The 24,770-nt window shown below is 42.2% G+C and overlaps 1 protein-coding gene across 3 annotated transcripts in view; it reads left to right on the top strand.

Annotated features, from left to right (window-relative positions):
• The first annotated feature begins 13,237 nt into the window (after positions 1-13,237).
• The window catches only part of GATA3 (GATA binding protein 3), a 51,713-nt gene continuing 40,180 nt past the window's right edge, over positions 13,238-24,770 (top strand). Inside the window, exons 1-2 of one of the 3 annotated variants that reach the window (XM_030216905.1) lie at positions 13,238-13,480; positions 22,165-22,540. In XM_030216905.1, the coding sequence (XP_030072765.1) occupies positions 22,300-22,540 (241 nt within the window). In that variant the 5' untranslated portion in view covers positions 13,238-13,480; positions 22,165-22,299. The remainder of the gene's footprint in view (positions 13,481-22,164; positions 22,541-24,770) is intronic. The other 2 variants (XM_030216904.1, XM_030216903.1) reach the window with 2 other exon arrangements.

The raw sequence follows: 24,770 nt of genomic DNA, 5'->3' as shown, positions 1-24,770 counted from the left end.
TAAGCCCAGTGGAAATAACACTTCCTTGGCCACATACAAGAAATGTTCTCAATATTGGGGGTGCTCAAGCACCCACAGAGTCGGCTCCTATGTGTGTATCTATCCATCTATCTGTATGTTCACTGCACCTGAAAACTTCCTTTTTCTAAGCAATGTGCTTGGAAGCCAGTAAACTGTAAAGTTATATTTTTGCTGCTTTTGGAAACAAATACCAGCTCCTGACATTCTGGTCCATAAGGTTCTCAGCTACTTAGGCTCATAAGTTAATTATTTACAAATGACACTCCCGGGAGATTTCAGAGTTTCAGGCTCACTTTGATTCCCCATCGTCCTCAACCACCTGAAAAGATCCTGCAAAGGTAGTGTTACCCATATATTACAGTAGTCTTGCAGTTCACCCAACTGTAAATTTGCTTTTTTTGTTTTTGCTAAAATGCTGCCTCCGAATTTCGTTGTGCATTTCTTTCCCCGAGGTTTTGCACAAAGTTTAAAGTCGTAGGCACCGAAGAAGTCTGACCCACATTGGTCTTTAACAGGCTCCAGCACAGCAGACACTGAGCAGCTCCAGCCAGCCTGAAACCAAAGCTCAATGAAAGGAGAAGAAGATCACGAGAAGCTGATAGCTGCAAATTGGCTCTCTCCAAAGACTTTTTCGACATATTAAGCCCAGCTCAGGAGCCCTCGGAGCGCCAGAACGTCGCCAAGCGGGGTGTAAACTTTAAATGTTGCCTATTTGTTACAGAAATTGCAATTCAATCGAGCCATTAAAAAAACTTTTTTTTTAAACTCTTACGGATGTTCACAAACGGTCATTCATTAAGTAAAGAAATAAGCCTGCTTAATTAAATCTCCAAATTCAAGAAAAAGGTACAGTTTAGCGACGTTCTGAATGCCTTTCTCAGTTCATCTAACTTTACAGTATCCACTCACTTTTCACTTTGCCTCTAAATTTTAGATCGCTATCAGTCGATAAAGTGGCACATATGAGTTTATCTTGTTGGGCAGACTGGATGGACCGTGCAGGTCTTTCTCTGCCGTCATCTACTATGTTACTATTTCTTAACTCTGGGAGCTGGGACCAGCTCATCCATGCACACCAGTGTTGAAACTAGGTGGGGCCACCGGGGGCCTGGGCCCCCCCCCAAATTAGCTCTGGGCCCCTGGTTGGCTGGCGGGGGCCCCCAACCCCCACCTGCTGAAGACTTTGTACAGCGCTGGTCTTCCCCTCACATCAGGCACACTCCTTTTAGTGAACTTGAGCATGCTCAGTTTCACTAAAAGGAGCGTGCCGGACGGTGAGGGGGAGAGACAGCAGGGCGGGCAATGCGATGCGGCACCGGAGACCAACGCTGGACAAAGTCTTCAACTGGCAGGGGTTGGGGACTCTCACCAGCCAAGGTATTTGCGGCGGGGGGGGGGGGGGGAGGGAGGTGGTGAGGTGATGGCGAAGGACAAGGGCGTAGGGGGGCAGCGGTAGCGGGGCAGTAAACAAAATGTGCCCCCCACCTTAGGCTCTGGCTGCACTCCCATATACCCTTAAACTCCTTTTTTCCAATACCCACATCACCCCAACAAGACAATTCTCTCACATGTCAAATAACTCAATAACACACTTATTGGGAATAACTGTAGGCCTCAGCTTAGTTTATCAGAGAACCTTTTAACATTGCAGCATCCTTCATAATAATACCCCCGAGCTACAGCTATAACATGTAGAAATATCCAAAACCCCCACCACTGCTCGCCATGTCAGCAAAGCAGCCAATCTGCTTCCAGTCCATCGCTGCCAATCTCTTTCTTCCAGCTCCACCTTGCCGGCAAGAGCCCTACTGCAGGTGTGGTCCTCCACACATATGACCCAGGTCTTCTGACCCTCCAATTATGTTTTAACATTTTTATTGATGACAACATAGAACAGAGTAATACATTCCGGCCTGAACAAAAGAGGCCAACATCAAAATCCGAAATCGAACTATATGATAAGATCTGTCATCAAACATTTTACCCTTTTCATCCCAACCCCCTTCCCCTCCCCTTTCCCTTCTCCAACACATTCATAATTCGATATGTTTTGCATATAGGTCAAACAGTAGCGTACAACTCTGAAATTCCTACCTCTTACTTCAGATCTTTTAATATACACTAATGCAAATCGTATAAGAATTACTATCAACACAATGTTTCATGTTTCTTCCCCCCTCCCTTATCCCTTCCCTCTTCTCCATTCCCTCTTTTCCCTTCCCCCCTCCCTTTATTCTCTCTCCCTCCCCCCCCCCCCCGCCACCTCAGGAACAAGGCTCACATACAAAACGGGTCATTGAAGGAACAAAAAAAAAAAAAAAAAAATCACAGATGGTTGAGCAATAGACCCCTACCTCGTGGGCTCAGCCCTTGTATATATGGGCCCCATATTTGCATAAAGTTTCGTTTCCTTTTTGGGATTCCTCTCACCTCTCTGGCCTCTGACCCTCCAATTAATAACCTGGCTCATCCCCTTGATGCGCCACCAGCCCTGTAACTCAGGTTTTCCGCCCCTGCAACAACATAAAGCCAACAGCCTGCCACAACAAATCGGGTCACTGAAAGGAAACCCCACAACTCTAGCCAAACATCTTAGCGGGTGTGGGAGGGTAAGCCACCTCCGAGGAGTAGGAATGCCCTGATCCTCTTGGACAGAGCCTGCTTTTATGGGCCGGCATGCAACCTGGCTCACTCCTGTGCATGCCCAATCCTCCTGCTTACAGGTTCACGGACATCTATTACTGTTCGAAAGTGACCAATTGCTTATGCCCGGAACCTGTCGGCACTGACTGCCAGCCAGTGGGTTAGCCCTGACAGACCTCTGCTATTTAACGTATTTATAAATGATCTGGAAATTGGAACGGCAGTGAAATGAATCAATTTACAGATGCCTAAAAACTATTCAAGGTTGTTAAAACACATGCAGACTGTGAAAAAGATTGCAGAAAGACCTTAGGAAATTGGAAGACTGGACATCCAAATGGCAGATGAAATTTGTAGACAAATGCAAAGTGATGCACATTGGGAAGAATAATACAAAACATAGTTACCTGATGCTAGGGTCCACCTTAGAGGTCAGCACCCAAGAAAAAGTCTAGGTGTCGTAGCTAATATGCTGAAATCTTCTACCCAGTGTGTGGTGGTAGCCAAAAAAGCAAACAGGATGCTAAGAATTATTAGGAAAGGGATGGTAAATAACACCAAGAATACTATAATGCCTCTGTATCGCTCCATGGTGTGACCTCACCTTGAGTATTGCATTCAATTCTTGTTGCCATATCTCAAAAAAGATATAGCGGAATTAGAAAAGGTTCAAAGAAGAGCAACCCAGTGGCGTAGCAAGGGCGGGGCGGTGGCGGCGGTCCACCCCGGGTGTCAACGGGTGGGGGGGTGCATCCGTCCACCACCCTCCCCCCTGGCGCAGCGCCTCCCCCCCGACACGGTCCCCACCTGTCTACGAGCTCCATCCATCTGCAGTGCTGCTGTAAAAATCGCTTTATTGGCCCTTCCCTCACTCACTCTGTCCCGCCCTCTGATGTAACTTCCTATTTCCTCAAGGGCGGGACAGAGTGAGTGAGGGAAGGGCCGACAAAGCAATTTTTACAGCAGCGCTGCAGATGGATGGAGCTCGTAGACAGATGGTGACCGTGTCGGGGTGGCGCTATGCCGGTGGGGGGGTCCACGCCGGTGGGGGGGGGGGTGTCGTGTTGGTCTGCACCCAGGGGGGGGTGCAGCGGCATTTCCCCCTGGGTGGCAGCCGCCCCCGCTACGCCACTGGAGCAACCAAAATGATAAAGGGGATGGAACTCCTTTCATATGAGGAAAGGCTAAAGAAGTTAGGGCTCTTTAGCTTGGAAAAGAGATAGATGAGGGGTATATGATAGAGGTTTACAAAACCCTGAATGGTGTCGAATGAGTAGAAGTGAATCGACTTTTTACTCATTCCAAAAATACAAAGACTAGGGGACACTCAATTAAGTTACATGGAAATACTTTTAAAACAAATAGGATAAAATATTTTTTCACTCAATGAATAGTTAAGCTGTGGAACTCTTTGCCAGAGGGTGTAGTAACAACAGCTAGCATATCTGGGGTTAAAAAAGGGTTTGGACAAGTTCCTGGAGGAAAAGTCCATGGTCTGCTGTCAAGACAGACATGGGAAAGCTACTGCTTGCCCTGGGAGTGGTAGCATGGAAGGTTGCTACTCTTTGAGATTCTGCATGGAACCTTGCCATTCTTTAGGGTTCCAGAATCTTGCTATTCTTTGGGGTTCTACATGGAATGTTGCTACTCTTTGAGATTCTGCATGGAACCTTGCCATTCTTTAGGGTTCCAGAATCTTGCTATTCTTTGGGGTTCTACATGGAATGTTGCTACTCTTTGAGATTCTGCATGGAACCTTGTCACTCTTTAGGATTCCAGAATCTTGCTATTCTTTGGGGTTCTACATGGAATGTTGCCACAATTTGGGTTTCTGCCAGGTACTTGTGACCTGGCTTGGCCACTGTTTGGAAAACAGGATACTGGGCTAGATGGACCATTGGTCTGACCCAGTATGACTATTCTTATGCTCTAAGCATTACACCATTGAGGAGTGAACAAAGGCTGCAGCTTCTATTTTAAGTCAAGAAGAAATAACATATTTACTTATGTCCATTTATATACTGAATCTTATTGCAACTGCAAAACAGAACGGTTTACATTTATAAAAAGAAAAATATAACTTAGTCCCAGCTAGAACAAAGCCACCAAACTTGATAAGCACCTGAAACCACTGGCACCATCAGCAAAGTGGCATAACAAGTCTCTGGCCCCACCCCAGTGAAGTAAGGGCCTCTGGCATGTCCCACTATGCTTGTTTAATTCACTGAGATTACCCTCTGGCTCAACCCCTCGGGGTTGCAACCAGACCCCCACCCACAACAGTCCACCTTCCCTCCCTCACTCCCGGAGTACTCAAACTTGCTCCCTCAATCACTTTTTCCCACAGGCTACCAACATTCAAATTTAGCCTATAGCCAGCTACTCCCATTCCCTCCCCATTGCCCAAACCATCGACCTCCCTTCCTGCCACCCTCTCAGTTTCCCCCTCCAGAAAGGAGGGCTGCCATCCTTCAGTTAGGGGCGCCCTCCAGACTAACTCCGGGGCTTAGCTATTCCATTCTTGAAGGTGTAAACTCTAGTATTCAATTGTTGCATTAAAAGTATAATTTTAATACCTGTTCTTTAAACAATGAGAGCCCTATAAATTAATGCTGCTTCGAGCTCCGTGCACTGGAGAAATGGCGCGGAGGGAATACCATAGGCCGCTAATTAATGATTCAGGAAGGGTCTTATTCCCCACAGATCTGAGGGAACCATGGTCTTAGATCCCGACATTAACAAAGCTTTTAATCGGTTTCATAGACCAACAGATAAGGACTTAAAAGGGGGTTACAGTTACTTGTGAGACAATAACGTCATTTTGTCATGAGTGAAATAATGCAGGGGGAGGGGCACTTCCTAAATCGGTTGTATCTCTCGTGCTCTGCACATCCCCCATTGCTATAAATATCTGCAGACCACTGGGTTTATCCTAAAATACAGTTTTATGTTCCAAGGCGAGTAATTAAAATAGACTCATTTTATATGGGTGAAATTAAGATTTATCTCAGCTTCATTGTTATCATGTTTGCATGACCAGTAGTGGGAGAAAGTCAGAAGCTCTTCCTTCCCCTTGTAGGTCACTGGTGCCAGCATCTCGGTTTGCAGTCTGACTGGTACAAGGGGTATGTAAGTAGTTATAATTTGGCACTTAATCTGGCTTGCACCATGATCACTTTTGGAAGCTATGATTAGTTAAGCTTATTTTCTTTCTCCCCCCCCCCCCCCCCCCCCACCACCTCAGGCTTTCTTTGTCTCGTGCTCTCTCAAGACTTCCATGAGCGCAGATCCGAGATATAAACAGTCCAGAATCGAGATGCTGTTAAATTAAAGATCAAAAGTGACGTGAATGGAACATCACAGACACCAGAAACAAAGGAGACTCAGAGATGCGCATCGGCTAATTACAGCTGCAAATATGATGCAAATTTATCTCGGCACAGAAACGGAGAAAGCGAGTTTAAGTATGTAGATAATTCTGGAAAATTGAATGTTCATCTGGGGGGTGGGAACTGGGCCAAAAAGCTCCATGAGTGTGTTTCAACTAGAGGCAAAAATCCGTCCTCGATGCTAACCTGTTCTTAACTGCTGCGATCCTAGAAATGAACAGCATTTAAAACTGATACATTGATGTTTTATTAAAACAAATGAGCTGCTATTATAGTAACAGGGAATTATAATTTGGTGTCAGTGAAACTGATTAACCTGGTCACACAATCCTGCAAAACATATATACAGAAATTCATAAACATAACCGCAGGGAAAGAAAGACGTCCGGAAGTCCAGAGGGGAGGGGAGGGTGTGTTTTATACCTGTAGACAAAGGAATTTGAGTTAATTCACATAGAATCACAAACTCATCATTGAAAGCTGGAGTATAAGGGAAAGGGAAATGGGACTTGATATACCGCCTTTCTGTGGTATTTTGCAACTACATTCAAAGCGGTTTACATACATTCAGGTACTTATTTTGTACCAGGGACAATGGAGGGTTAAGTGACTTGCCCAGGGTCACAAGGAGCTGCAGTGGGAATGGAACTCAGTTCCCCATGATCAAAGTCCACTAGGCTACTCCACTCATTCCACCAATAAGAGCCAACCTCATCAGTGATGTCACAATGGCTTGATTGCCCGATACTTGGCTCACTTCTGATATTGTGATGTCATAAGGGAAAGGGGGAAAGGGAAGTGGGACTTGATATAACGCCTTTCTGAGGTTTTTGCAACTACATTCAAAGCGGTTTACATACATTCAGGTACTTATTTTGTACCAGGGGCAATGGAGGGTTAAGTGACTTGCCCAGAGTCACAAGGAGCTGCAGTGGGAATTGAACTCAGTTCCCTAGGATCAAAGTCCTCTACACTATTAGGCTACTCCTCCACTCCTTGGGATTCCGGAATCTTGCTATTCATTGGGGTTCTAAATGGAATGTTGCTACTCTTTGAGATTGTGCATGGAACCTTGGTTAATGGCACTTGATATAATCGCCTTTCTGAGGTTTTTGCAACTACATTCAAAGTGGTTTACATAAATTCAGGTACTTATTTTGTACCAGGGGCAATGGAGGGTTAAGTGACTTGCCCAGAGTCACAAGGAGCTGCAGTGGGAATGGAACTCAGTTCCCCATGATCAAAGTCCACTAGGCTACTCCACTCATTCCACCAATAAGAGCCAACCTCATCAGTGATGTCACAATGGCTTCATTGCCCCATACTTGGCTCACTTCTGATATTGTGATGTCATAAGGGAAAGGGGGAAAGGGAAATGGGACTTGATATAATGCCTTTCTGAGGTTTTTGCAACTACATTCAAAGCGGTTTACATACATTCAGGTACTTATTTTGTACCAGGGGCAATGGAGGGTTAAGTGACTTGCCCAGAGTCACAAGGAGCTGCAGTGGGAATTGAACTCAGTTCCCTAGGATCAAAGTCCTCTACACTATTAGGCTACTCCTCCACTCCTTGGGATTCCGGAATCTTGCTATTCATTGGGGTTCTAAATGGAATGTTGCTACTCTTTGAGATTGTGCATGGAACCTTGGTTAATGGCACTTGATATAATCGCCTTTCTGAGGTTTTTGCAACTACATTCAAAGTGGTTTACATAAATTCAGGTACTTATTTTGTACCAGGGGCAATGGAGGGTTAAGTGACTTGCCCAGAGTCACAAGGAGCTGCAGTGGGAATCAAACCCAGTTCCCCAGGATCAAAGTCCACTGCACTAACCACTAGGCTACTCCTCTAGGCCTTTTGATGTTAAGGTGTGTTGTGTTATTTTCCAATGCTTTCTTATTTTTATTTGTCTGGGAACATGTTAGATGCCTATTTCCAAAACAATATAGCTGTGAAGACAAACTTCCTAAAGGAAGTCAGGTGTAATGTTGATGAACTCATGATAGTTTCTATAAGGCTTATAGAACAAATGATAGATACCATTAGTGTTGAACTCACATGATTCCAATAAGCCTTTGCATTTAAAAGTATAATTACAGTAGAGAGTAATGACCAAATAACTGGACTCTCATACTAGCATATGGGAAGCGTTTCATTGAAGAAAACTAAGCACTTGAAATTCCTAAATGAGAAACAACATTAGCTTATTAATGAGACATTCTGGGTCACCAGCAACCCTTGCACAACGGAACAAGGCTTGGGGCATGCTCTCAAACGACATTAAGGCCACACCCTAACACTTTTTCAAGGGTCTAAATCCAGAAGGGGTGGGGGGGGGGGGAGACATTTTGCATGGAAATATCTGTGCTAACCACGAAATAAAAAAAAAAAATACACTGAATTTGATTACAAGTGAATGAATATGCATTAAAGCCTCCCAGAACGTTCCTAAAACTTGACAGGGTAGTATCGTTTTTGTTTTTCATAATAAAACAGAAAGACACTGGGGAAAATGATGTCGATTCGTTTCAGCTGTACCTACCCCCAGAAAAAAAAAGACAGGAAGCTGTAAAAGAAATTTCTGTAAGACGTAATCACTGGAGAGAGGGTAAATAAACGTCAGAACCTGTAATTGTTTTTGTTAGTTAAAAAGAGATTGCTATAATTATTTATTCATTATGAGATGCTTATGAAAGGAGATAATGGCAGTTAAAAATGAACCACGTTTGCAAAGCTAAGCAAACGGTATTAATTAAGAGGCAACGCAAGGAACAGTATTCCTTGAATTTATCATCGTTGATACTTTTCCAAAGATAATAATCCGCAATATTTAATGGATGCGAGGAGCGGGTTTCTTGTTGGAAGGGTAGCAGAGTTTCTTAGATGCGAATAAATAATATACAAAGCTACACTGCCTTTCTTGTTTTTTTTTTTTTAATGATTAATCATCTCGTTTACTCTCTTTAATAACGAAGTCAGGCAAAATTAGAATCTTGCCGCTCCTGAGAAAATAAACACTACCCTCAGTCGATTTTGTTAATTTCAGCTTGAAATTGACACACTAATTAAAGGGGACCGTGGTTAAAAAAAAAAAAAAAAAAAAAAAACACCCTGCAAGATTATATTCCTCTTTTATCAGATCTAACTTATATTTTCCCAATTAAAAGCTGTAAAAGGCAGTTTGGCTGTCCACAGGATAAAATATAAGGGACCTTTTTTTTTCACAACATTGGCCATCACTTTCTCTCATCAGATTCATTGTGACGTATTATTAGATGCAATAAATTATCCCCTGTAACAAAACATTGGGAGCTGAAAGGCTGATAATCTGGAAAGCAGAGATAAGAATTCATTATTCTAAATCATTATGAATCCAACGTTGCCTGTGACTCCTTTCTTAATCAGCTCCTCTGATCCTGGATATGTGAGCAGCACAGATAAGGAAGGAGCCATTTATAATTCTCCACCTCGCCTAATATTTTAAAATAAAGTCAGAGGCAAGAAAACGCCATAAAACAAGCAGGCAGGCACCGAATGAAAAATCACTTCTCGGTTATTCTAAGCGCAGTAAGATTTAATTAAAAAATTTTCGACTCCACCTGCTTCATTTTTAATATTCACACTTTGTATTCGGCATAATAACTGATGTAGATTTGCAAACGAAGATGCATCACATTACTGTTTTGTTTAAAGCCCTTCATTTGCCACATTTCCTTTTTAATCTGCATCCTCTAGCTTTTTTTCCATAATGCCACAGGTCAATAATACGACTGGAACGTTGTTTCCCTTTCTGACCCCTCCCCCAACATTAAACGGTAAAGCTGAGCACGATCACAAGTCATTCATTTAGTACTAGATTTCGTAAAATAAGAGAACCCCAAAGAAACCATAAATTGAGAAGCTCCAGATCTCAGTGGCTGAGATCCTATTTCAGCATATTATTAAAATTGGGGTTTTTTTTTGTCTGGTTGCTTAATGAAAATCCATGCTTACTTTGTCAGAACATAATGTACTAAATATTTCCTACATATTGGAATAATTATAATTAACGATAAATGTTAACTATTTCCTTAATGCGTTGGAGGACACTGCATTGCAGGCATCAGGACTGGAGTGAAAGCACTTTGCCAATTAGAGCTCATCACTGATATTTAATCTTTGCATTACCGGGAAATATTTATATAAAAGAGAAAAAGTATAGCCCCCCCCCCTCCCGAATCAGCAAATCAATAAAAGTAATGGTTTGATTTCACCAAGACAGCATGATTTTTTAAAAAAGAGTAAAATGTGTTCTCTTTTGAAGCAAATAATTCTACCATTTAAAAAAAGGAAGTTTCGTTCTTTTATGAATTTGAAGCATTAAAAATGTTTACAGATGCAGCATTTTAGTGAATATTCTGAATCAGTTCTTCATAAATAATTGTATTTGCTTAACATGCGATTTAGGAGAATTATGAGCTGGTTTGAAAGGTATTAAGTCCAACATCCTATACAACATTAAATAAATCTGCAAATTCATCAAATGTCATTTCTATTCTGGCCTACATTAAATAAATCTGCAAATTCATCAAATATTTTAAAAGTGAATTTATGGCATTTCTTTATTCTCTTTCTTTTGGTAAGGCTTTACCAAAAACATGGAATGTTAGCACCATATCTTCAAATTAATAAAAAAAATAAATTGAAAAATAAAATGTGAGGGAAACACATACAGAGCACAAATCCTTCATACTGTACGCATATATTTTGCTTGCCCTAGGAGAAGTGCATACCACCAATTTCTTGAGCCTACCGGGGGAAAAAAAAGGTCTAGCTACAGCTTGAGTAATTTTATGCAGATTCGTTCGCAGCCTAATTATCTTTAATTTATTACCTTAATTGAATCTGTTTTCTAAAGATAGAATTGTGGGGATCAGATTCTATTTCACCTTTCAAAGATACGCTTTAGAATATGAGATCCCAGTTTCCTATGTCAGCAAAAAACATCCCTTAGAAGTACTCGGAACTGATCGGTTACAACCTCATTTGATGGACACAATATTAGCAGAAACAGCTTCCTCCTTTCTTTTGGTATTTGTGAGATTCAGATTTGCCACTTGATAGTCAAAATCCCTTCAGATTCACTTTCAGGTGAATTCGTTTTATCTATCTATCTATCTATCTACACACAATTCAGTGTTCTTTTTTTATTTCCAATATATATTTTTATTACGTTTCAAAATATACAGAACAACGCAAACATAACTAATACTTCTATAGCACCCCACACAATATCAACAATTCAGTATTCTGAAAATTGAAATGCGCGCACGTTCAGATCTTAGCCTGGCGTGTTCGTTTCTGAAAGAAAGAAAGAATTAAATGCCTGATTTAGAACAATCAATATTGTTATTTCGGTGTCTACTACACTTTTCTAACCTAGCCAATCAATAATGTTGGGGAATTTCACAAAGATTCGTGTGTTTTGAATATGAGGAGGAAAGAAAAATTGCATCTTTGGAAGCTGTAATTCTATTTATAAACGAATCAAAGGCGGCTAGATTATGTTTGATCCGTGGCTGATTAGAATCGGCTTTTTTTTTGTTTTGTTTTTTTTTGTTGTTTAGATACTGTACTGGTTCTTCTTCTAGAACCAGGCGATGCTAGGTGCGGGCAACGCCTGAAAAATCAGCTCTAAGCAATCGCATTTTTATCGTTTGAAAATTGCTGGTAGCCAAAGAATCGTTTATGCCAATGTATTATCTTAAAAATGCTGAAAAACAGGGGCATCTGCATAAAAATAGGTTTGTTTGTTTGTTTTTTGCATGAAAACTTAGGTTGAACTTTATTTTATTCAGAGTTGTATGAATTCGTAACCATTCGGCTAATTTAAAAGGATTTTTTTTTTGTGCATAATGAAAATGTACACAATAATCATCTTTGAAGATTGTGATACTTTTAGTTGGACCTAAGGATCTTCCAAAAACGATGTGACACACGGTCTTTCCAGACCACATGGGTCCTTTCTGTCATGTGATCTCGAGAGCTCCTATCCTACACCGTGCTCGGGTTAACTTTATGTTAGTCCAGGTATCCCAGACTATTTAGAATCCAGTTTATTCCTTGTATGGTGAGGCTTAAAAAAAAAACACCCCATGCTCGAATGCCTGTTTTATGCGAATCTATCATTTCTAGCAGTCTTGTGATGCGATGTCAAATCCTTCCTGACCTGCTGTCATATTTTCACAGTACCCTCGTTATTCCAGCACCTTAAACCCTGGTTTGATCCCGGCTTACAGGTAAAGGATTGGGACACATTAGTTAGGTTTTCCCTTCAGTCTTTCCAAATATTCAGCTAACCGATAACCGACCGTTTTATCATTTCTGTACCTCTGCTTCTAATAGGCGAAAATAAAATACGGTAAAATATAATGACAGAAAAGGAATTTCTTCAACCTTTGCCCCCCCTCCCTCCCCCACGGCAATCATGAGGCTGATTTGACCGTATTACAATACCCAAATTGTCACAATCACAGATAATTCACCTTTATATTTGGAAATAGGAACTTTATATATTGATGGGGTCCCCTCTGTGATATTGGGATTTCCCCCTTTTCTCTTTTTCACAGTAAACTTGGGGGTAGGGGGGGAAGTATCTTTGGGAGCAAAATATGCTTCAGTTGCAAGCTGAAGCAGACACTTCCCCCTGCTCTGGGCGGGTGTCGTGATCGCAACGTGCAAGGCAAGCTTGCACAGGGCAGGGACCCTTTTTCACTGCACTCTGGGGTGTGGGGATAGTGTGTGTGTGTGTGTGTGGGGGGGGGGGGGGGTTAGAAATAAGACGTGCTAGTTACAATGGATGCTTTTCTGTTCTATGATACTGTTAAACTGCAAGTTGTAAAGTTTAAGAAAAATTTTAAATAAAAAGATTTAAAAAGAAAGAACACGTGCAACTAATATACCCCTGCAGTATGGCCTGGCAACCTTGTTTTCTGCTATATGTCATCTTATTATAGGGCATAAATAAAGCCATTGCCCTGCAGCTGTAGCACCTCGCGAGAGAAGGCGCCGAAAAATGAAGGCAACGAGCGTTGTCTCTCTATTTATTAACCCGTCTAGACTGCATTCAATGCACCGTCCGTATAGAAGCCTGTTTTATACGGTTCAGAATCAATTATAATTATATGTCATTGACACCTTCTCCCTCCTCCCCCTTCTCTGCCTTGCCCTCTCTCTCTCTCTCTCTCTACCCGGAAGAGCTCAGATCCACCATCCAGTGCGACAGTCACTTATTAGATATGTTGTCCGTGCTGGAACGGGCGCATCAGCCAGATTTTAATGTTTAGGTGGCTTCTGCGGGGCGATCAGTCCGTCGCATTTGTCTCGGATCTTCCACACGTCAAAGAGAGGAAGAAGAATACCTAAAAACAACTGTCATGCACAGGTCAGTGAAATATGTAAATTGTTTTACAGCTTAATAAAGCCCCTCTCTGTGCTGCTGCACGGGGAGAGATTTAGAAGTGGTCTGCAAAGGGGTCATCGCACCTTGTGTGAAAGTTAAACCTCCTATGGCATTGGTTTTTTTGCTCTGTTTGGTGGTGTAGATGGATTTTTTTTTTTTTGTAAATTTTCCATTGATCAGTTGAGAGCTCCCAGCTCTGCAGCGAGAGAGCGAGGGAACAAGTCTGGGAATGTTTACAAAAGTCTGCTTTGGCTGCTGCAGCCTGGTCTCCTGCACGAGGCTCCCGTGCGTGTGTTTACATTGTATGGAAGCAGTTCATCCGGGCAGACGTGCAAGGCACTATTTGCACCGAGGATGCTGGTTCCCAGCCATAAAATCTGATTTTGGAAACATTTATTCGTGTCTTTTTTTTTTTTAAATAAAAGATTCTGAGGGAAGGGTTGGGACGGAAGGGAACTGAAATAAGGGCTATTTTTTTTTTTTAGAAAGATTCGATGCGGTGAGCTGATTTGACTAAATTCTAATAGTGACGTTATTTTCACCAATTTTGTTTTCTGCCACATTAAAAAAAAAAAAATGTAACTGGAGCTTTTCAAAACAAAATGTTATTGGAAAAGGAAAAAAAAAAGTTACCTGCATGCGTTTCAGGACGTTATTCAAAACTATTAAATCTTGATATTTTTAGGATAACTGTTCTTCGTTGCTTGTGGATGCAGTCAGTTGAAAGGGACCCTTGTGATGTGATGTGATTGGTGATGTGTTTAGATATATAAACATACTATATATATATACATATATATAAATAATATGTGTGTGTGTGTGAAAGGGGGAGGGGTGGAGATTCTAAAGGATGTCTGAGACCAGATGAAAAAGTTATCTCTTTTAAAGCACCCGAATAAATAAATCACATACTGTATTGATATGTTTTCCTACAATTCATATGGAGAACACACACATCTTTATTTATGCAAAGATAAAACCAGCTGCTTCCACAAGCATAGGGAGCCGGCTCTGTGGGTGTTTGAGCACCCCCAATATTGAGAAAAATTCCTTGTATATGTCCAGGGAGGGGCTATTTCCACCCCCAATAATTTTGAAAAGTTGGCTCCCATGCCCACAAGTAATACCCAAACATCATTTAGAATACCTGAAATTCGTTGTGAAACGTAATCAATAGAGAGATAAAACAAAACAAAGAAATTAAAATAAGGTGATACCTTTGTGAAACGTCAATGTGGGGTCGTTTGCCAAAGAAAGATTTAGGAATTTTGCTCTCGATCAGACCTGGCCTTATAGAAGTTTGCTTCCTCCAGGTCATAAATGTCAGGCTACCTTTCATAAAAAAAGCATAGAATTTGGCTCCTTTTTGTTCTGCTGTATTTTAGGGAAATAAGTGATATTTAATTTCCATCCAGAATGTGGATTACAGTGTTACATAACACACACACGGTGTCATTCAAAAATCGAACCTTCATAGTCGTTTAAAAGGCAATTAAAACGTAAAAGTCCGGAGTAGAGGCTGCACTTGAATTAGGCAACCTTTTGTCAACTGAAAATGACAGATGGGTGCCTAGGAAGCTATAGATTGTATATATTAATGAATGTCTCTATTAGTAAACGCAGTGCGTTTCTAGAGAAACATATTTTCATACATGTTCTGCAACCAATAAAATGTGTCTTTACCATCAGTTGTCGTTAGGTTCACATCAGTGTTTGATGAGAAAAAAAAAAGCTTAACAAATTGATGTCACCCTACATGGATTTTATTACTGTATTGCTTCAAACTTTACTTGATTTGATCGTCTATGGCTGTGTGTGTTGTGTGTCTATATTTTTAAAAGAACACTTGGGAACAGATTTCTGCCGGCCTCATGAGCTGACCTATGAATTTTCGTCAGTGAGATTTAGACCTCCCTCAGACCACCCAAAAAATTGTGAACCCCCCCCCCCCCCCAAAAAAACGCTGAGCATTTGGAAGGGAGGATAATTGGTACTCCATAGCCTTAAAGTCCGATTTCACTCTGCCTTGGAGGTGGTGGTTGGGGGGGGGGGGGTTCTCTGTTCATGGTTCTTTAAATTACTAGAAACGCATTCCGGGTGTCAAGCAGAAATCCTCATCGTCTGCAATTTGTTGTCTGTTTCCCCTTCGTCTAAATAGCTGAACCGACAGGTACGGATTAATGTTTTAGATTTAATTGGAAAAAATTATCAGTAGAGATGTCCATGAACTTTAAACGAAAACTAAAGCTTTTGGGACGAAAAAAACGACAAAACCTTGTAAATCGGATCCCACAGAAAAGAGGTGTTTGGTCCCTTTGTACTAAGCCTTTAAAGCTCAAGGATACAAAAGGAGAAAATTCCTCAGTACATCAGTCAGGCCTTATCTGAGAGCAGGCCTGGGGGTAAGAGCGATGGGCTTGGTCGCTTTTATTCAAATGCATTAAAGTAAACTTACTGGAACTACCTCTAACAACAGAAAGCCTTTTTTCCCCCCCAGGAAAAGTAGTCTAGTTTTTATTTATTTATTGCTGCTTGTCACACGCATGGCACAGTTTAAACAATAAATCTGAACAAATGTTTTCAAATTTAATCCAGCAGTAGGCCTCTTTCCTTGCACTTTGAAAAAGAAAAAATATTAAACACATGCAAACCCCCAAATAATAATAATAAAAAAACCAAAATAAAATTCCTCAGAAGAAACAAAAATGTAGAACTCCTCCCCAACCCTAAAGAGCTTTGAACTTCAAAGGAAAGGTAGTGACAAATTGGAGAAATTGAACAAGTGTTTCTCAATTTTTTTTGTATAATCGTATCATGATGCCCTTTATATGTGTATATATATTAATGCATAGACGTGTATACTACCCCTCTCCTCAAGACCCTTCACTGGCTCCCTATCCGTTTTCGCATCCTGTTCAAACTTTTTCTACTAATCTATAAATGTACTCACTCTGCTGCTCCCCAGTATCTCTCCACACTCGTTCTTCCTTACACCCCTTCCCGTGCACTCCGTTCCCTGGATAAATCCTTCTTATCTGTTCCCTTCTCCACTACTGCCAACTCCAGACCGCGCCTTCTGTCTCGCTGCACCCTACGCCTGGAATAAACTTCCTGAGCCCCTACGTCTTGCCCCATCCTTGGCCACCTTTAAATCTAGACTGAAAGCCCACCTCTTTAACATTGCTTTTGACTCGTAACCACTTGTAACCACTCGCCTCCACCTACCCTCCTCTCTTCCTTCCCGTTCACATTAATTGATTTGATTTACTTACTTTTATTTATTTTTTTTGTCTATTAGATTGTAAGCTCTTTGAGCAGGGACTGCTGCGTACGCCTTGTAGCGCTATAGAAATGCTAAATAGTAGTAATAGTAGTATGTCTGGCCTTTCTCAATTATACTGGATTTTAGAACTAAAAATATACTGAATCGAACTACAAAAACTACTTGTTTTACAGTGGTGGTTTCAGTAAGGGACGTGTCAGATTATTCTACATTTACTCACCAGTATTTAATGTGTACATTCTTTTTGCACTGTCAAATGGCCTTATTTTGTGTCCTGAGAGTAACAATACACTTCTAAATGAAACTGCATAAAACACAGCTTTTTCTATCTTTAGATGGACTCACTCTCCCCCCCCCCTCTCTGCCCACCTCTTCTTGATAGAAATTGTTTTACACGGAAAAGGCATTCTGAGCTCTGCTCTGGGCTCTGTCCTCTGAATAACCCTCAGATTTTCAGCCCAGGGCTGTTTATACAGCTTTACCTGTAACTATTCCAGTGCCCTGTAAAAATCACAGCCCTGCAAATGTAATCTAATCCCACCACCCTGGCTTTAATTCTATGGTATTCGGGGGTTTCCTCTCGGCCACGTCGAAAGCAAAGATTAAAAATTCGTCCCAGGTGTTGCAGATTCTCGGGTATAGAATAAACCAGGAAAGAAATTGTTGTAATAACTTGGCGCTTTTTATATTATATCCCATTGAGACAAGCTGGGGGGGGTGGGGGGGAATTCCCCTCCCCCAATAGATTTGCCCTTTAAACTGTTTCTCTGGTAAAAGAGTCTTGGAATAGATTTGTGCAAAAAAAAAAAAAAAGTCCTGAATTCCAGGTCGCAATAAAGTCCCCGCCCTCCCCAACACGCTTTCAAAGCAGACTTCGTGCCCTGGATGACAGATCTGGTCTGTCTCTTGACACCTTCCCCGGGATCTTGCCTGCTGCCTTGCCCCTGCTGCCCTGGCCATACATCCCTCCCCTGCTGGGGACAGGGGCTTTTAACCCTTTTCTGCCTCTCAGCTTGAAAAGAAATACAGCCTGCAGGGATCTCAGCGCCAAGCCCCCTAACTTCAAATCGAATAAAATTGTTTTCTTTAACTATTCTTTTTTCCTAATTGATCTGACAATGGCGCCTATTAGGCCAGAATTCTCAAACAATGGATGTGGGGCGGAACCTCTGTCGAGAGCCCAGGAGGGAGAGAGGCCTGGCTCTGACAGCAGAGAGGGTTGTCTCTGTCTTTTTCTTCAGTTTTTTTTTAAATAATTTGTTTCGTCTACAGTTTTCCCATTCCTTTCATTTCTTTGGTTCTCCCCATTAAACCTTTTCTTTTTTCGGTTTACATTTCGGCTTCATGTTTTCCTCTTGGTTCGGCCCCTCTTTTCTTCTCTTTGTATTCTCCTTATCTGTCTCCCGATCCCCTTTTCCTTCACTCCTTGTTTTTTTTTTTTTGGGGGGGGGGGGGGTTGGCTTTGTGATTTATTCTTTTCCATTCTCAGCTGTATCATTCTCTTCATTTTGAACCGGCTGTTGGAAAGAAATATTTCAATTAAACAGAAAAAAAAAGGACTGGGTTTCCTTTAATAGAAACACTGACAGTTTGCATAACGATTAAATATCTCAATTTCTTTTCCCCCTGCAAAAGGATTCTTTAAATACATAAAGGCCAGTTTTTTTTTTTTTTTTACTGTATCACCGGCTACAGTGTAATATGGCCGCCAGACCAATAACCTGGGACATAACATGTGTTTGAATATCACACATTCCCACCTGTTCATTTAGCCACTCTCACGGCTTTAGAAAGGAAATATAATAGTAACCCTGGTCACAAAATCTTTTTGTTCCCCATCAATGGGATAATTAATCTGATCATCCTATAAATCAGTCGTCTGCTCTGAGCAACAAGTAAGATAAATTAATTCTTACCATAGCAGGTTTAGATATAATGCATCAGCTGGTCATATAATGCTGACAATCCTTAGGTGGGAAGTTGCAGTATAAGAACGAAAAGGAGAAGAAGAATTACTACAACTACAAATGATTTCTAATTGGTATAAGCAGTGGATGAAAGCAGGAAAGATTCTTGCCCGGATATTCTACTTTCCAATACACGGCCTGTCATCTCAGGCTTAACATAGCGATGTTGTGAAACGTGTTCAGAGGAAACTTTCCATATAGTTTCATTTCAAAACTGGGGGGGGGGGGGGGGGGTGCTATTAATGCCTGCTAAGACCCCCGATCCCTTATGTAAAAGCCTCTCCCTCCCCCATCCCTCTGCCCTTAATGCTCTCAGCTTCATTTCCTAATGTTTACACTGCCCTGACGTCACAGCCGCTGGCGTCTGCCAGGCTGGCCAGTGCTGGGCAATGGCGAGCATCAAAAGAGCAGCCTCCCATTCCCCAATTACATCCTGTCAATCTGGGAGCGTGGGACGGACAAACTGGGAATTAGGCACTGAATAATACCACCCTCCAGGCAGCTTCCATTACAAGATGCACCAGATCAGCAGCCTAATGCACAAGGCTGCCACTCTCTACCCCCCCCCCCCCCACCAACTTTTGCAAACAGTTCCTGCAGATGCATCCGGTAGGCAGCGTCCAGGGCAACAATTTATTTTCCCCAGTCCCCTCTGCAATCAAAGTCTGGGACGCAACCGCTGCTGTTCTGCCATGATCTAAAGGTGACGGATTTGTGCAAATGACTAACTGCCCTTCCGTACTTTGCACGCGCGCCACCTTCAGCCCGGTGTTATTGGACTTTGGCTGGCGGTGTTCGGTTTCGTTGCAATGCGTTTGAAATCGGTTTAACCTCACAGTAACTGAAGGCCGGTTTCCGAACTCTCAGAGCAAGACAATAAACGAGGATCTTTATTCGCATGCCAGAAAACAAGTGCTTCAAAAATATTACATAAAATGATTACAGTCACGGGTAATAATAACACAAATCTCAGGTCTTGACCGGGGACAATGTTGTCCTTGGTCATCTTATTTCTTGCCTGGTGGCAGGATTTTGCTTCTTGCAGAGAGAATGTGTATGTATGAACAATAAAAGGTGGTGTGTGTGTGTATGTGTATATATATATATATATATATATATTTTTTTTTTTTTACTTTAGATTGATACATACCTACAGTATTACTTTAGATTGATACATACCTACAGTAGTTTGCAGATCAGAATCTCTTGGCTCATCAGATCTACCTGTCTTGCCATTCAACAGCAATCAGACACAATCTCTTAATACCGCCATTCATACTGTCAAATAGAAATAGAGAGTATTTTATTTTAAAACCACAGGAATTAAAGAGACCGTAGCAGTTAATGAAATGCAGTTTAGAACGACATTTTAAGTTTCTCGTATTTAGGGGACCTCCATGTATAACACTTTACAATTGTGCATTTGCTCTATGCATGGATATTATATCAGATGCCAAGAATAAGATACCGCAGTGGCTCTCGGGTGATAACAGCCCGTAAGTTAGACGTTGCACTGACTAATCGAGCGCAGCAACGCCCTAAGCAGTTTATGGAGGCATCCAGCCGGCGTTTTTGTCTTTGTAGATTAAAGAAATATCCTTAGCATCCCCATTGCTTGCTGGGGAAAATGCTCTTGCACGAGCCAGCCAGGCTCCTGGACGCTGCCCGCGCGCCACTAGGGGGACGCAGCACCTCAAAGCAGTGAGCAAGGGGCGGGGCCGAACCCTGGGCCGGCGGACCAATGGCGATAGGCTAGGTCGGCGAGCCGGCGCCAGCCTGACCCCGGATTGGTGCAGCCTGGTTCCGCGATGCAGTTCTCGCCGCGCCCCTTCCTGCGGCTGTTTCCACGCCCCCTCCTCCTTCCCCAGAAGTTTTCAAATTTTTTGCATGACACAGGTTGCAGCAGCTGAAATTTCTAACGTATAGGCAAACTTTTTTTTTCAGCTTTTGTCAAGTCCACAATTTGGGAAACAATTGCAGTTTTTTTTTCAGGCAGGAGGGAAGACGGTAAAAAAACTACTCATCCTGCACCCAGTTTGCAGCTCAGCGTAAAATGCATGCAAGGCTCTGTATCACAGTGACATTAGGTCTAGACTCGGCCTATCTGCTCTGTTGAAAATCTACGTTCGCAAGCAAGCGGGCTCAGGACCAGAAAAATCATCGATTCGCTGGCACTTGTTACACGACGGCATTCTTTCAGCCGTGGAAACGGATTATATGCTCGGTTTCAGCATGCAAAGTGGGTTGCAAAAGGCGCAAAAAATGTCCTATTTTAGATAGATGTGAACAGCGCGTGTTACTTTCCACAGCTAAACGGCAAACTTTTGCACTCACGGTTTTACACCCAACGTGCTCTAAATACACGTGTGTGGGCGAGTTTGATACCAACCTAATACCAAGGTGGTGTACTCCTCATCCCCTCCCCCCAGCATGATGAGCAGAACAACTGCCACTACCCAATTTCCCCCCCAATTCAGCTGAAGAAAACAAAAGTGCACTGAATGTGAACTCTCTGGTACCAGTACAACAGATTTTACAGGACACCGAACTTCACTATAATATGGGCCATTGTGCACTTAGCAGTTTTTCAGCACAGACGTAAGCAGGAGAAGCCTCCCCCCCCCCCCCACCCCCACCCCACATCTCTTGCTGGGTAACCAGCTCCAGTGCACGATCTGGCCGCCTCTGACCTGCCTTCCCTTTTGCAGAGAGGAGGCCCGTGTGCACCTTGCCAATTAGTTCTTAACGTTTCAGCTTTCAGCGCCCTCCCCAATGCACCGGTCCCCGCCCCCTCCTCCCGGGGCTCCTCCCCCTTCTCTTGCAGAGGAGGACAGTGGAACCTCCTTAAGTTGCGTCGCGCCACAGCTGTCTGCGAGCATTGAGCCGCCTGGCGCCAGCCCTGCTACTCTGAGCAAAGAATGCCTTCACTGTGAAAAAGCCCCTCCAACCCGGGCAGAGACAACCAGGCAGTTTCAGCTTCTCTTTGCTGGCTTCACATACCTTTTCTCCTCCTGGTTTTTTTTCTGTAGGAACAAAGAGGGAGGGGGGACAGACCTCCACCCCCCCACCCTCCCCGAAAGAAAGAAAAGGTTTGTGTTGCATTTCCTTATTCATTCGAGCCATTTCCTTCTCGGAGCCGCGCTGATCACAAGGAGGGGGGGGGGGGGCGAAGTTGTACAGGTTGCAAATGGCAAAATTTAGAATTTTCAAAACAAACAACCAAAAAAAAAATGCGCGTAAAAGACAGATTAGAAGGTCTTTGGTGCTGCAACACTGGCGGAGAGCTTCAATTTGAAAAGTGAAACTTAAATTTAAATACTGTCGCTCTGCCCACTTATTGTCATTACAAAAAAAAACAAAAAAAAAACTTTATCATAACCTGTAAATGCTGTCTTTTTTCTTATTCTCATTTACAGGTGATTCATGAAGGTCCAGTAGATCAAGCCATTGTGGATTTTGCTTGCATTTTTTTTCCTCTTAATTTTGTTTGGACTTTTTTTGTGTTTATAATTTAAAGAAAAAAGAAAAGGACTTAAGTGTTTGGTACAGAGATGGAGGTGACTGCGGATCAGCCTCGGTGGGTAAGCCATCACCACCCTGCTGTGCTGAACGGGCAGCACCCGGACTCCCATCACCCAGGACTCAGTCACTCCTACATGGACCCCTCGCAGTACCAGCTGGCCGAAGAGGTGGATGTTGTGTTTAACATCGATGGCCAGGGGGGCCACGTCCCTTCCTATTATGGCAACTCGATGAGGGCCACGGTCCAGCGGTATCCTCCGGCCCATCACGGTGAGTCTGTCCAGCTCCAAAAACCAGCCTTCACCCTGCATCATTTCTGAGCTCTTAATAGGTTTTTGCACGCTTAAGTATAAACATCAAAGCGTATAAGTGCGTCGATCTGTACGCATTCATCTATTTCATTGGTTGTAATAGACCGGGGTATAGAAATACTGGATTTCCGAGGGTGCACAGGGGTAATTGCAGGCCTGTGTTTTCTGATATACTACTATTTAGCATTTCTATAGCTCTACAAGGCGTACGCAGCGCTGCACAAAAATAGAAGAAAGACAGTCCCTGCTCAAAGAGCTTACAATCTAATAGACAAAAAAATAAATAAAGTAAGCAAATCAAATCAATTAATGTGAACGGGAAGGAAGAGAGGAGGGTAGGTGGAGGCGAGTGGTTATACGGCCTGTGACTATTATGTGTATATTTAAGTACTTTTGTAAATAAGTTGTTTAAAGATTTTTTTTAAAAATGGCTTTACTTTTCCAAATGCCTAAGCGCCTGGAAAGACACGAGTCTCTCAGCGCAGCGTAGACTTCACACCTTATCTGATGGTAGATTCCCTCTGCAAGTTTTGCCCCCTCAGATCAGTTCGTATAAAAATTGCCCCAGCGCCCTTTCTCGTCCCATGATAGTGAGCTATTCTCATTTCGACTTGTTTTGACTGAAAAATTAAAGTCAACTTTACAGGCTTGTGAAGGTGCCGTGAAAAAGCAAATCTTTCCCAGCCCAGGCCTGTATTATTTCATTATTGAGTGACACCCCTCGCCCCCCCCCACCCAATACACACCCTCACTTTCTCTCTCTCTCTCTCTCTGCTATGCTATTCTCTGTGGCAGAGGCAGGACTTTGCAGACAATTTTTCAAATAACTTTATTTCAGATCGATTCTTTATTTACCTAGAAGGTAATCTGTGATCTGAAATTGTAGTTCCTGTCTAGCACGACCAGGCTTAGCCAATCTTGTTTACCCCTTCCTCTTCCCTCACAGCCTTTACTTTCATTATTGCCATGTCTACATTGTTAATAGCATGATTGCTTTTGAAAATGCCCTTGGGTTGAGTTATCTCTCTCTCTCTCTCTCTATATATATATATATATACACACCCATTCCAATAAAGGGGGCAAGTAAACCTCAGTCTTATCTCCTGAATATCTTATCTAAAATATACATCTGTGGTTTAGAAGAGGTAACAGTGTGTTTTGCAAACTATTCCCATCTTAGACCACAGAAGCCGGTAGGGCTTTCTCTGGTAGTCCAGTATTTCAGTTTTGTGAACGGCTCTGTTTTCACTTGGAAAAATGCATCGAGCATTTAATACATTAACCAATACTGTAAATGACATAACATAATGTACTTTGAAACATAAAAGAACCCACACACAAAAAAAAAAAAAATCAATCCTGCAAGAAAACCGGCTGCCGCACTTTATTACTTGAAAAAAAAAAAAAAAACCAACAACCCAGGAGGCAGTAATGGACTTGCTTCTGTTTTCTGGCCTCTGGAACATTTAGATGCTCGGTATTAAACATTTATTACCCAGTTTTGCTTGGATATGTGTCTTCTGGTTAAAGAAACCTGACTTTGAAGACACACTGGCCAGTACATTACACAAAAGCAAAGAGGACTCTGTTGTACACATAAATAACCAGCTTACGATCTAGGGGCTAAGACAGATAGATGTACCTTTATTATATATATATATATATAATATGCACATAAATGAAAAGATCCACAATATCAACAAATGAATGAATATCTTTTTTTGGAAAGAAGGAAAAGCCTCAAGGGAGCTCCAGAGGCTTTTCCTTCTTTACAAAAAAAAAATATTCACTCATTTATTGATATGGTGGATCATTTCATTTATGTGCATATCGGTTTTTGAGTTACTTTAATGCCACTTCCACGACATTAGTTATATTATTATGTACATGAAATATTTTTTTCCTATAAAGAATTTATACCTATGCTAAAGCAGTGACCGATTCAAAGAGAGTGAAAGAGGCCGACTAAAGTGAATCATTGGCCATAGATCAGGTGGCTGAATGCGAATATATTTTTCCATATCATTTTTTAAGAATGAAGTTCCAGGCACTGCAGTGAGCAGCAGGAATATTTGATCTCCTCTTATCTGCCTACCTGTCACCCTCATTGCCATCTGCTTCCTGGCTCTAATTATGCATGGGGAGGGGGTGGGGTGGGGAGGGAGAGGTACATGTATTTATGTAATGTA

The sequence above is a fragment of the Microcaecilia unicolor genome, chromosome 10 (assembly GCF_901765095.1).
Source record: "Microcaecilia unicolor chromosome 10, aMicUni1.1, whole genome shotgun sequence".
Classification (NCBI taxonomy): Eukaryota; Metazoa; Chordata; class Amphibia; order Gymnophiona; family Siphonopidae; genus Microcaecilia; species Microcaecilia unicolor.
The sequence above is the reverse complement of the archived record's forward strand: the minus strand, read 5'-3'. Positions and strand labels throughout refer to the sequence as shown.